This window comes from Radiomyces spectabilis (genome assembly GCF_025331425.1).
Source record: "Radiomyces spectabilis strain NRRL 2753 chromosome Unknown BYT42scaffold_4, whole genome shotgun sequence".
In the NCBI taxonomy this organism is placed as follows: domain Eukaryota; kingdom Fungi; phylum Mucoromycota; class Mucoromycetes; order Mucorales; family Radiomycetaceae; genus Radiomyces; species Radiomyces spectabilis.
The window spans coordinates 997,515-1,009,590 of NW_026251929.1; the positions used below are offsets into that span (position 1 = coordinate 997,515).

Genomic DNA, 12,076 nt, shown 5'->3' on the forward strand with positions numbered 1-12,076 from the left:
ACGACAATATGTTATTCAAAATGAATAACGATACAAACACTATCGAGGCTATCCGAAGCGATACGCCTATGGTCCTACTCAGCTTGAGTGGATTAACAGTGGGCCAACACGCCCAAGACTAGTTAAAAATGCTAAATGAAAAAAAAGCGCCCAAATATTTTTTTTCTCGGGACTTTATCACACTCTATGGCGATCTCTTCCTTGCAACGTCTAAATCGACGTCCTTTTTGCTGAAGAAGACGCATCCGCTAATCGTCATCAGTGATACATTCAAACAAGTTTCCTTTTCGTATATTTCATATCAACTCTACAAGTACGCCTAAATGACGCGCTTTTTTCACATTCAATGGAGCGACTGAGTCTGAAATCAAACGACAGATTGGGACAAATTCAGAGCACGCCATGTTCATGAAAAAAGAAATTGTTTGTTCAAAGGATTGAGAGAAATCCATCCAACACGCCATCATGCTTCGATCATCGCGTGTTTCTCAACTAGCCGATGCTGCAACAACGGCGGAAAATGCCACCGTTTTGGAAACCAATGTCACTTCTCCGACCCATGAGGCTGGGCACCGCGGCATGTCCGATGCCAAACACAAGTTGATTCAGGAGAAAACGCGCGAACTGGAAGAACTAATGAAAATCAAGACCATGAGCGATCAAATGGTTCAGTACTTTGAAGAACTAGGCAACAGCATGCAAGAACTATCAAAAGGAGCTCAAGGTAAGCATTGTTTGCAACCCCCCTTTTTTTCTGGTGGTTTTCGTCGTGTAGGATCTAAACAAGTGAACATTAGGCGTCGCCAATACCCTTACCAACTGGGATTATGTGTTCCGCACCATGAGTTTCATGGATACAGATGACAAGCAAGCTGATAAAACATTGGTGAAACTTCCCATTGTCAACAACAACAACCAACCATCCAAATCTTCCTAAGATCTCTCATGTTTACTTTTGCTTTCTCCATTTCTATATTTATTCATCGCATCATGCTCATTCTTTGTATACCCGAGATGGACTCTCATTCACTTTTTCTTCACCAATATATAACATGTTACCATTTTACCGTTACTATGATATGAAAAAGAAAATTAGGCTTGATGGAGCTGCATCTAGGCACCGTGCAATTATCTGGGTATGGGTGGAATGCCAAATGTTTTTTTCTTCTTCTATCCCTTTATGCTCCACGCCAGCGTACCTACAGTTTCCTACATAAACTCGACCAATCGCATGCACGCTGATTGAGAACAAGTTTCATGGTTACTCTCGCTAGGCGGGTTTCCCAGTCTGCGAGATTGTAGTCCGATTTTCAAGGGACATTACTCTATCTCTGATTCCGGCGAATCTAGAACCTTCAGCTCAGTGATAAGCATTCAAAAACGTCGCATTTACCGCCAAATCCTGCGCCTTGCACCAACAAGGTTGTAGTGTCACTGCTCTGCGATATATGCTCATACCGTCCACTAGAAACACGCGGGGACCGTCTTATCGAGCTGTATACTTTTCATATGATCTCAAGAAAAAAAAAGCATGTTAGCGCTGTCTATAAATAGTGTCAAACTTGCTGAATATAGGGATTTGTTGTCATTTGTTTTTTTTTGAAGTCAAAAGGTCAGCCATCCATGAACTGGGTGGCTGTTGGATTTGATTGGCTGACAAGCGTACTGTTTCGCATGTCCCTTTTCAGCGACGGGTCAAGACCCCGCACACACTGTTTTTCACTTACTCCTCTGCCGTCCACGCAGCCGACATTCTCGTTTACTTGCAGCTTTATGCATCATGGCGACTTTACCAAAAGATGCCACTACGCAAGACCGTCTTCAGTCCACTACTTCCTCCATCCGATCTGCAACTAGTGTGCCTGAATCGATCCGTGCCAACAAAGACACCGTGAATGAAGATGCCTCAGCGACAGAAGAAGCCATGTCCGTTACCGATAACGGGAAATACGCCGATGACAGCAGAAAAAGTGAAAGCACCAGTGATAATACCGCTGTGACCTCGGTAGTGGAACCTGCAGAAGAGCGGAAAAGCATATACCGACGTATGGATCATCGCAGTGATACCGATTCAGATAAAGATCTGCTCATCTATTCGCTGCACGAATCATTGCAAATTCACAAGGAGATCGTCGAACGTATACAGGGCGATAAGGAAGATTATGAAGAACGAGTGGAGCAGGAACGAATGGTGGAAAGAGCGCAGTATGAGAAGGAACGCGAGCGGTCCCAGCAGGTCCTGGAAGACCAAACCCATCGTTTCCACCGTTTGGAGTCCGCTTATCACTCCTTGATGAAGGAATTTGAACAGAGAAAGCAAGAGTATAAGCGCATGGAGAGTAATTTCTATTCCCATGTCCGATCGATCCGCGCCACCGATGATGACTTGTCCACAGTTCAACCAAAAATTCAACAACTGCTCAGCAACGTCAATAACTTTTGTATGAGCATGAAGTCCAAGATCGATCGCGCCTCCGCCACATCCTTCATTTTTCAGCATTGGCCTGAAAAGGAAGCAGGCATTCGTCAGTACATGCTTTCCTCAGATGACGACGAAACCGATCCACTGTTAGATACTGTATTTATTACCATTTTCGCCGAAAAGTTATTGTTCAACCTCTTGGTGAAGCACATCTTGGATCAGCCACTGCATCTGGGCATCTCGGTCAATGAATCGTTCGCGGATTTGGACGCTTGGATATCGAAACGAAACGAGTCGTGGGCCACCCGATTACGACAACAACTCAGTTCTCTAATCGTCAAACAACCCAATGAAGAGGAGGCTTTGATAGAAAAGGCCAAAGAAGAAGTCGTGCAACGAATCATCGATGATCTTGGCTACATTTATCCCAAAATCAAAACAGAAACGCACGACCGCAAGAGGATCACCAATATTGTCAACCGAGCCGCCACGCTCAACATGGCCATCAAAGGTCTCGAAATTCGAATTCAAATCCTGAACGTTGAAGAAGGCGACACTCACTTTGACAGTCATCTCATGAAAGCCTCCGCCAAAGGCAAACCAGAAGGCGTGGTATTTCTCATGATCACTCCGGCATTTGTAGCCAAGGATGAAAATGATCCAGAACACGGATTCCTCATCCCATCCACCGTGTTTTGCGTTGAAAAGAAGTCTGATGTGACAGAGTAAAAGTGCATCCTCTCATGATTTATATCACCTCCAGCTGATTGAGGTGTTAATGCACGCGAATGTAAATAAAAAGCAAAATGAATGTGTATAAAAGCATCGGTGGGGAAAGGTGGAGGAAGGCAAGTACTGTATATGAAGGGGAGCTTTACTTGTCAGCCTGCTTGGACTACTAGCTACAGCTTGATCAGGCGATTCGGCGTGATCTGTGTTTAGGAAGTTGTGGCATATTGAGTTGAAGGAGATGGCTATCAACGTCTATTGGACAAGCATTGCTTGTACCACACAAATGGTTGCTCGGACACCGTTCCTTTTTGTTCATGAAACAGTGCACCGGACTTGCCTAAATAGGTCTTAGTTCGTGAACTCTTGCCTTGGCGGTGACTTTGTTCATCCCTTTCTGCACAGTTCATTTCCGGCACCCGAATTCGATGAACAAGGAAGCAATAGCCAAGTACGCGCTACAGCAAATGCTGAAGCCTCAGCAGCCAACCACCAAGCAAACCGCCCCATCGCATATCACGACACGAAGCGAGGCTGGAACCGAGACGTCGAAACAGAGAAAATGGTGGTGGAGCCGTAAACCGGAGCCGACGGCTATTCTTTCAAAGGAAGAACAAAAGATATTGAAGAAGGTCAAATCTCGAGCCTACTTTCTCGATCGTGGCATGAGCTGTTGCTGTATCCAAATCGGGTTTGACGGGTTAATTGGTAACTTTTCTTCGTGCAAAAAGCCCAATGCTTGTGATGACATGCTCATCGAGCCGGATTCATAGGTTTGATTCCCGTTGTGGGGGACTTTATCGGGTTAATTCTCGCTTTCCAACTTGTGGAGATAGCCATGAAAGCACAACTGCCCCAGCGAATCATATCGCAAATGATGTTTAATATAGGCGTTGATTTCATGGTAAAAGATGGAGCTCTCTTTGCGCGTTTTTATTGGATTTGTCACTTAATAGAAACTTCTAGATCGGACTGGTTCCCTTGGTTGGCGATATACTGGACATATTTTATAAATGCAATACAAGAAATGCACTTCTACTGGAAGACTATCTGATCAAACGACGTCAAAAGGAGTTGCGGCATCTTGACCAAGCCGGCATTTATCCCAATCATGCATCGATCCCGGCTTCGAACTCAGCCTCTATACCATTGACCCCACAGCACCACATCAAGCCAAAACCGCATAACTGATGCAGCAGAGTTCTAACTAATTAATCTGTACCAAAGAATCGCAAGCAATAGTAATAAAAACATAATCCAGCACGCAATCGTGTCATCAATTTTCCGCATTGTAAATTTGGCAGATCATCACTCTGGAAACCCTTATCACGGGTCAATTACTCGGCACTTGTTTGAGTTTCATGATGGATATAAAAATAAACTCTGTTTTTTATGCATGACACATAGTTGCCCACTGGTAAGATCAGATCATGGGCGATTGATTTTTAAAAACATCCGCGCAATAAACCAAGTATTTTTGGATCTTTTTCTACACATTGCAATGACATTCATTGGATACACTGGCTCATTTGACTTTATTATCTCATCCTTCGTGGCAGGGCCGTTTCCTTTGAGCTTGACATCAGGACAAATGACAAGGCTGATCCAAAAGAGGTCATGGTAACACACCACATACAGAAATAGAAAATGCATGCACTCTCAGGTTAACAAATTTGTTTTATGACAGTCAGAGCAATGCAAATTAAACAACTCGAGCTTGCAAGGTCGAACTGGTTGTAGTTTTTTTAGACCTTGTGTATACGAATTTCCTCAATTTATTTGTAACTCACCTTGTTTCGAAATAGTAGCAAAATATTTCACAAAAATTGCACAACATATTACAATTTCTTTGCAGTGCCCATTCTTGATCTCTGCCAAAACTCTCTGGAATTACTGTTTTACGGCTATCTTTTATTACTTTGGCATTTGTATCAAATTTCTCGTTGTCATCGACTTCTTCCAGTCATTTGTAACGGATTCATTGCTAAGCCGTAATAATAATGAATTCCCAATTCATAACGGTGAGGTGTGGTGAAGATTGAAGCGTGACTGCTTTCTTTCCAAGTGGGAAGGCACAATGAGAGAACTCCTTAACCAAAAAAAAAAAAAAAGACAACGCAAAACCAGCATTGTTAATTATAGTCTAGAACTTTGGTCAATTGTTGGCATTATTCTGTTCCTTTTTTATGGCTTCTCAGTCGTCGGATAATGCGCAATGGGAGTTTGATGCGCCTAAATATTGGGATTTCTCGAAACCGGATTCGGTGAATGCGCTCAGTGACTCGTGGTTTGGTACGTTGACATGCTGGTTCTGAACGGGTGGTTTTGCATTCCACGTTTTTGTTTTACTTATTACTTGAATCATAGCCAATGGACAAAATGTGCGTGTGCAAGCAGAGAGTAGCCGATCAAGAGAGTCGTTGCACAAGACACAGCAGCGAAAAAACGTTCTTGCACGACTGACAAAAGACACCATATCCTCTCTCAACCGCCACAACCTCAACCGAGCACGACAAATTGGCGCTTCAAATCAACCAGCCAACCCACCAAAAAGGCAATCCTACATTTCTACTTCTATATCATCAAAATACGCGGCTCCAAAAGAGAAAGCCAAAGCCCCATTGCACTCAGATCCAACCGATACTGCGCATATCAAAACACCCTCTAGGCAGTCGATCGTCTCCGAATCGAATCATTTGTCACCTGCAAGACATACCCTCACTCCCACTCGCGAACAACATACCCAATCTCCCAGACATCGTGCCAGTGGGTCCAACCGCCGGAGTACATACTCGTACTCTGCGTTGGATACACCAAGCCCGTCCGCGCCCAAACCGTTTTCGGATCCGCAGAAACAGTTTGCTCCGGTCAAGACTGCCGAAGTGGATAGTGTCATTGCGAGGTTGGACAAGATACGGCAGCAGTTGGCGCATGTGGCGAAAAATTCAGGGATCAAGCCGATCGAATCTCAACTGACGCGGAATAAGTGGCTCGATACACCAATGGATGAGTTAGCAAAAAAGAACGGATCGCTTTCTCCCAACTTCAACAGCAGTTCAGTCGATGACCGAATTCGTCGAGCCAGACGAGTCCTTGAAGAATCCAAACGAAAAAGCCAGCAATGGCTGCAAACACACACCCTTCCGGAAACGTCAGCGAGTACTTTCACGCCCTCGGTTCCTGTGCCCACCAATCTACCATCCCATTCACGTCTCTTTGATTACAGTCGACGAAACGATCACTTGTTGGAGAAATCCCAAGGTGGAATCCAGGTGAGTTTTATGCTGTGCCATAGTAACTGAAGCAGAAACTTAACCATGGATATTTTGTAGAAACCATCTGTTCGCCGAATATCCTTATTGAGTACTTCATCCAAATCAGCACTCCTTCTGGGAGATGACGACGAACCCCTCACTATCAGACAACGTATTGAAAAACTACACAATGCTATGCAATCCACCAACAACAGACGTGAATCCAAGGTAAGAATCCTTTTGATGATGATCAAACATACTTTTACAGACAAATATTCACAGGTTACTGGTTTTTTTTTTACAGCGATTTAAATCCCCTTATCTACCCGTCGCACTCACCGTGCCAAAAAGCCCCAACTTTGCTACCGACGATCGACTGAAAGCATCTCGATGAAAAACCCTCATGGCAAACGGATACTCCCTGTTTTTCCATCCATTTTCACTCTTTTCAGTTTATGAACCAAAATAAATTTACCTTTTAATTGAGATACTCTCTATCTGATCCAAACCTCAATCTGTGATATATTGATGGTCTCCATTCCAAGTCCCAATCACCCATTAATCCCTCATAAAATACCCATAATCACGTATTACAATTTTGTATTCTGCCACTGCAATATCTGTAACACCAATGATCCAACTTTTTTTCAAATAAGACCATCCCTCTCACTTGGAATGGTAGATCGTCCTCTGTTGACTTGAGCTTCCCATAGACTCGTCGCAAAATAACTTCAAGAAACATGTAATATACATCAAGCAAAATGTTGATCCATGGAAACACCCTTATCTAATCGTTTATTTAATCCTATAGAAAAGACCATCAAGGTACGATGAGTTATGGAATGATGGAAAAAGATGATAGCCGAGTTACTTACCTGACGCGATTTTAATGTTCGAGTAATGATTTGATCGGGAGTTCTAAGGAAAAGGCCCAGTTACAGCAAACCCATTAGCGAAGTAAAACAGATCATGGTAACTTACATGATGTGAACAACGGCACCCCATCCTGATAAAGCATCACGATCTTGTGCGTTCAACAATGCTTGCGAAATGGTTTCAAAGAGATCCTCGGGTTCCAGATCCGGTTCCCAGAGCGACTCACACATACCGTAAAGATTAGGTCCTGCTGTGCCGCTTACAACGAAATCTTTGGCAAAGTTGATACATCCAATCAAGTCCATCGAACAAATAAACGGTTTGTTATCCTTGCCCAAACCAGCCACTACCGGTTCTACAAAGTATGGACCAAATCTATTTTTTTCACATCGATTAGTGAGCATGGCAAGATCCAGTGACCGAGTGAATATGATGGATTAGTTACCGTCGTTCGTATAATGTCGAGGATACCAAATGAGCCAATGTCTTTGGCTCAATATCGCGCTCTTCACGCATTTTGTACATGTTGATCTTGAATCGAAATCGTTCGGCTCTGATGGTGAAGAAAAAGCAAGCAATCGTCAGTATAGAGATACTCAGATGGTAGCATATACAGGTACGTTACAATGTCAAAACATCGGTGGCAAGACCAGGCAGGCCAATGAAACTCTTTTCTGTCGCTTGGTACATCTTTTGGAATTCGGTGGAAACCGTCATGAACTGTTGACCCAATCGCTTGTCAGCCGCAATAGCCACACAGTCTTTTCCGACCATGGCGACCACCGAGCCACCGTTATATTGCATAATCGACTATATTTCAGAAAGCAAAACAGACATTTAGATTCGTCACATATAAGCGAGCTCTATGTGTGAATAAATAAAAGAGCAACGAATGGCTTTTACCATGATGATATATGAATTGCTTTACGAATAGAGTAGCGACTAGAAAAAAGAGAAAAAAAAAGACAGCTTGCCAAAGACGACGAAATTCGTAACTGGGAATACGCGTCCACAGCGCAACCAGAGGGAAGAATGACGTCGACCCATTGACGGAGTTTAATTTGGAGGTCTATTCATTTTTTTATAACAAATGCGCAATTCAGTTACTAAATTTGGACTTCAGAATTCAGTCGTGTATGTGCTTTCCACCAATAAAATATAATTTATGTTCTTTTATCACAAATGTCTCCACTGTTCGCCAGACAGCGACACGAGTTGATTGAAGCAATCATCTCGCTTCACCACATTTTCGAAGCGAAGAACCTAATGTGAAAAAATGAGTTACAACATGTAAAGAGAATAAAGGATTTACAAGCAGTGAAATATATACCTCGCCTTCGGAAGTGGTGATCTCGAGTCCGTTGGTATGCCAGATCACCACGTCAATATTTTTTGTTTTTCGGACGCCCACAATATCAGACCATGGATAGTCCACTAGTATACGAGCACCTGTTACACGAGAAGTACGGAATTGCAGGCTTTCAGGTGTAAGCACAATTCTTCCGGGAATCGTTCCCTTGTACATGCATCCATAAGCTAAGGCACAAAACAGAACAATAAATGAGAAGTCACTAGATGTCATTATCCATTACTTGTACTTACTATCGCATGCTTCTTCTGTGCTTTTCCTTGAAAGGCGTTTCTGACGACCTCGTTTTCTCAAAGTATCGTCATTTTCCGTGTCCTGTTCGATGCGTTCTTCAATGATTTGTTTGACCTGATCCACCGCAGCAGCTGCCATCATGGTAGCAAGCGTGGCGGCCGTTGAGGTGGCTTTACCAGGCATCACATCTGGTTCTTCCACAAGCTCGGTTGTGTCCGCGGTAGAGATGGAGCTGTTGGTCGATTGTGACGGTGAAGGCTTGGGAGGAACAGTAAGTGTGGGCGCGGTGATGGATCTCGATTTGACGTGATGAGGTTCTTTCGGCTTGGAGGGCTGAGTTCGACGCAGTTGGATGACTTCCAAAGCATACTCAGCATCGTTTGGCACTCCCCGAAGCAGCCAATCAATGACGTTGAACGCACGTCGATGCGTGGGGTAATGCGAACGCAGTGCCTGTAAAAAGAAAAACTCGACGCCAATCCAAAGCAGCAGGAGCTTGCCGAGGTACCGCATTGGCATGTATGCAAGGACCACCGTCACAATGATAAGGACACACAGCAGCAGTCGTGTCATGGCTGGACGTTTCCACGTAATCAAACTAGAGCAAACCGACTAAGTCTTCAATGACCGAATCCAAACCAATCATCACCTACTTTTTCAGTCGTTCTAATCGATCCACCAAGTCATTCATCTACACGTCAATTATCAGACCTTGTCCATGGAGTTAAATAAATAAAAAAGGATTATGATTGGATTTTTACCAAGAGTTGCGCCTTGGGTCCGTACTGTTCTTTGACATCCGAACGCCATTCGCTCAAGGACTTGTGTTCCAGGGCGCTGAATCCCAAGTATGGCTGTGTGCCGTAATGATGGCGAAATTTTTTCCAAAAGCGACCGTTGGTTTCTGGTACTTCATTATCCTTGGCAAGTGCCTCTACTCCGTACTGTGCGAATGTATCCATGCGGATGGAAATAATAAACATGATCAAGAGTGCAAAACTGACAGTCAGGAGGAGATCATGATACCACAGAATCACGTAGATCTGTTATGCGGGATGAGTAAATCACGTTTGGATGGGCTGTTATGTTCAGCTTACCGAAAGACTCGCGCCTGTCACCCACACCTTCTCCCATCGGTAAACTCGGCGTATAGACTTTGCAGGCTTGGCCAAGGGCTCAAGAAGCAGGTACAAACGATCCATGCTGCTTTTAATGACATGTAGCGAAAAAGGCTCCAATCGATCGTCAATACGATCACCGGCTTGTGAATTTACAAGATAAAGGAACCACTATAAATCAGGTTTAGCATGAAATTATACATGTCACATGGACGCCTGGATGTTTTGTCCCTTACCGCCTGTATAAAAGCTGTCCACTGGACCGATATTGTACCCTGATCGTCACGGATTTCAAAGTCGGCTCGTACAGGCGGCATAAGATGGCTCTTATTGGTACGTTTCACTTGACGTACGTGCTTGTGCAAGTGAGAGTAATAAGAAGCCATTTCGTCCGGCGGATTGACTTCTTCGGATGGCGATGACTGAGGTGAAATGGCGGCTGCTCGCGCAGAAGATTCCGCTACACCAACGTCCGAGGTTGATCGAGGCCGTTGACCCGATTTGCCATGAATTTTTGAAAAGACATTGGATGCACCAGCACTGAGCCGGTGATGTTTTGTCCGAGGAGGTGAGATAGGATAATCTGTTTTTGAAGTTCGAGGCGGTAACTGGGGTGGACCAGGGTCCAATCGATCAAAAGGTACCTCTGGCATGTTCATGGAGAAAGAGGGAATTGGGCAAAAGGAGAATGGTTTCAACTTGCCCAAAAGAGGAATAATACCATTTTAGGCAGTGTGTTTTTAGAAACGTGTGCGTTCCGCTTGAAAAATTATGCGTTTTTTTTCTTTGAAATAAAAAAAAAAGCGTCATGTCAAGCATAGTTTCCTTATGCGACAGTAGCTCCATTTTGGAAGTTTTATCTTATGTTACAGTAGTGTAAAAGAACTGCTTTGTACAATACAAAAGATAACAAAAATCCATTGTACAGCAACTTAAAAAAAAGAGCAAATATTATAGCAAGGTACCTTTCATTTGTTTTCGCAGCACCAATTGCTCGCTCAGGCAATTATGGCGTACTAATTGAGAGATGGTTTTTATTGATTCTGATTTATAGTCAGGGTGGCGGCAGCTGCCAACGCAAGTTCTGCAGAAGTCATGTTTGAACAGTGTGGTACTTTGTATGAAAATACAGTAACTTTGTTGTTGCAAAACTCCAAGGTACCTTCTCAGGCGCCAAATAACGGCAAATTTTCACAATGGACGATGACTTTTACGACACACCGTCAATGTCAAAAACTTCGTCTTTATCAGCACCCACCGTTCTTGTGTTTTCCTTCATATTATCTCCGGGCAATTTCCTGCTTTAGGTGGTTGATGACACTGACGGTGATATTGCTGTGGCTTGAAATGCTTACAAATCAGAAGATATCATCATCTTTTTTTACAAGGGAATACATGAGGCACAAAAAGGATGCCTCAAAAGCTTCACAGCCAATTGTATTTCTGAGAATGGGGATGCGTTTTCTTATTGGCTGCGAAACTCGGAGTGTGTGTTGTCTTGGCACCACGCATGCTTAATTTTCGTTCCGAGGAAAAGAAATGCGTTATTTTCTGTTATTGGTTACAAAAAACCCTCAAAACAGTAAATACGAAGCCTGTTAAGACAAGTCAACAGATTTCTAAGCATCTGTGAAATGGGCCTGGGGTACACTTCGTGCTTTCTTCCTACTCCATTGGCCATTCAAAGAACAACCAAGTTCCGAATAAAAAAATGTTTGAAACCATACTTTTTTTGTCCATGGGCTCATTCAAATCTTAGTCACCATTCCACGTGGCGTCTCTGTTATGCTCATTAAGCAACATGTGAGTTCATGTCCGTACAAATAATATGCTCATACTCTGAGGAAAAAAAAATTAGTCGAGTTTTTCTATCAAGAAAAAGCGACTGTTGGGCAAACTAGACGCATGGGTCCTTCCAGCTTGACCGTAGACCTTGAAAAAGGGTCGCACACAAACTGAAAGGGGTCTTTTTCACCTATTTTTTTCACCTTTTTAAAAAAAAAATTCTAGTTTTCATTTTCTATACAAAAAAAAGTGATATGCGATCAACGTCAATATGAGTTTGGGGTGGAAA

General features: G+C 43.4%; 6 protein-coding genes across 6 annotated transcripts; 4 read left to right on the forward strand and 2 right to left on the reverse strand.

Annotated features, from left to right (window-relative positions):
- Positions 1 to 465: 465 nt before the first annotated feature.
- Positions 466 to 937, forward strand: BYT42DRAFT_544424 (uncharacterized protein; the record flags this gene model as incomplete). The annotated part of the gene is made up of 2 exons (XM_051565755.1): positions 466 to 724; positions 798 to 937. The coding sequence occupies 2 exons, from the start codon at positions 466 to 468 to the stop codon at positions 935 to 937; spliced, it is 399 nt and encodes a 132-aa protein (XP_051425222.1).
- A 1,110-nt stretch (positions 938 to 2,047) lies between these two features.
- BYT42DRAFT_592742 (uncharacterized protein) lies at positions 2,048 to 3,151 on the forward strand (the record flags this gene model as incomplete). The annotated part of the gene is made up of 1 exon (XM_051570643.1): positions 2,048 to 3,151. The coding sequence occupies one exon, from the start codon at positions 2,048 to 2,050 to the stop codon at positions 3,149 to 3,151; it is 1,104 nt and encodes a 367-aa protein (XP_051425223.1).
- Positions 3,152 to 3,372: 221 nt separating this feature from the next.
- On the forward strand, positions 3,373 to 4,526 carry BYT42DRAFT_562823 (uncharacterized protein). Its single transcript, XM_051567516.1, has 3 exons — positions 3,373 to 3,859; positions 3,925 to 4,055; positions 4,118 to 4,526. Exons 1-3 carry the CDS (start codon positions 3,580 to 3,582, stop codon positions 4,340 to 4,342), a joined length of 636 nt encoding a protein of 211 aa, XP_051425224.1. The 5' UTR covers positions 3,373 to 3,579; the 3' UTR covers positions 4,343 to 4,526.
- A 741-nt stretch (positions 4,527 to 5,267) lies between these two features.
- BYT42DRAFT_562825 (uncharacterized protein) lies at positions 5,268 to 6,905 on the forward strand. Its single transcript, XM_051567517.1, has 4 exons — positions 5,268 to 5,443; positions 5,519 to 6,423; positions 6,484 to 6,633; positions 6,710 to 6,905. Exons 1-4 carry the CDS (start codon positions 5,338 to 5,340, stop codon positions 6,797 to 6,799), a joined length of 1,251 nt encoding a protein of 416 aa, XP_051425225.1. The 5' UTR covers positions 5,268 to 5,337; the 3' UTR covers positions 6,800 to 6,905.
- Positions 6,906 to 7,299: 394 nt separating this feature from the next.
- On the reverse strand, positions 7,300 to 8,325 carry BYT42DRAFT_264504 (nucleophile aminohydrolase). Its single transcript, XM_051562771.1, has 4 exons — positions 8,185 to 8,325; positions 7,907 to 8,091; positions 7,727 to 7,834; positions 7,300 to 7,656 (listed from the first exon to the last, which is right to left on the reverse strand). Exons 1-4 carry the CDS (start codon positions 8,185 to 8,187, stop codon positions 7,383 to 7,385), a joined length of 570 nt encoding a protein of 189 aa, XP_051425226.1. The 5' UTR covers positions 8,188 to 8,325; the 3' UTR covers positions 7,300 to 7,382.
- Positions 8,326 to 8,457: 132 nt separating this feature from the next.
- On the reverse strand, positions 8,458 to 10,661 carry BYT42DRAFT_612235 (uncharacterized protein; the record flags this gene model as incomplete). Its single annotated transcript, XM_051571607.1, has 7 exons — positions 8,458 to 8,544; positions 8,612 to 8,817; positions 8,884 to 9,482; positions 9,538 to 9,575; positions 9,646 to 9,927; positions 9,982 to 10,173; positions 10,239 to 10,661. The coding sequence occupies 7 exons, from the start codon at positions 10,659 to 10,661 to the stop codon at positions 8,458 to 8,460; spliced, it is 1,827 nt and encodes a 608-aa protein (XP_051425227.1).
- Positions 10,662 to 12,076: the final 1,415 nt, after the last annotated feature.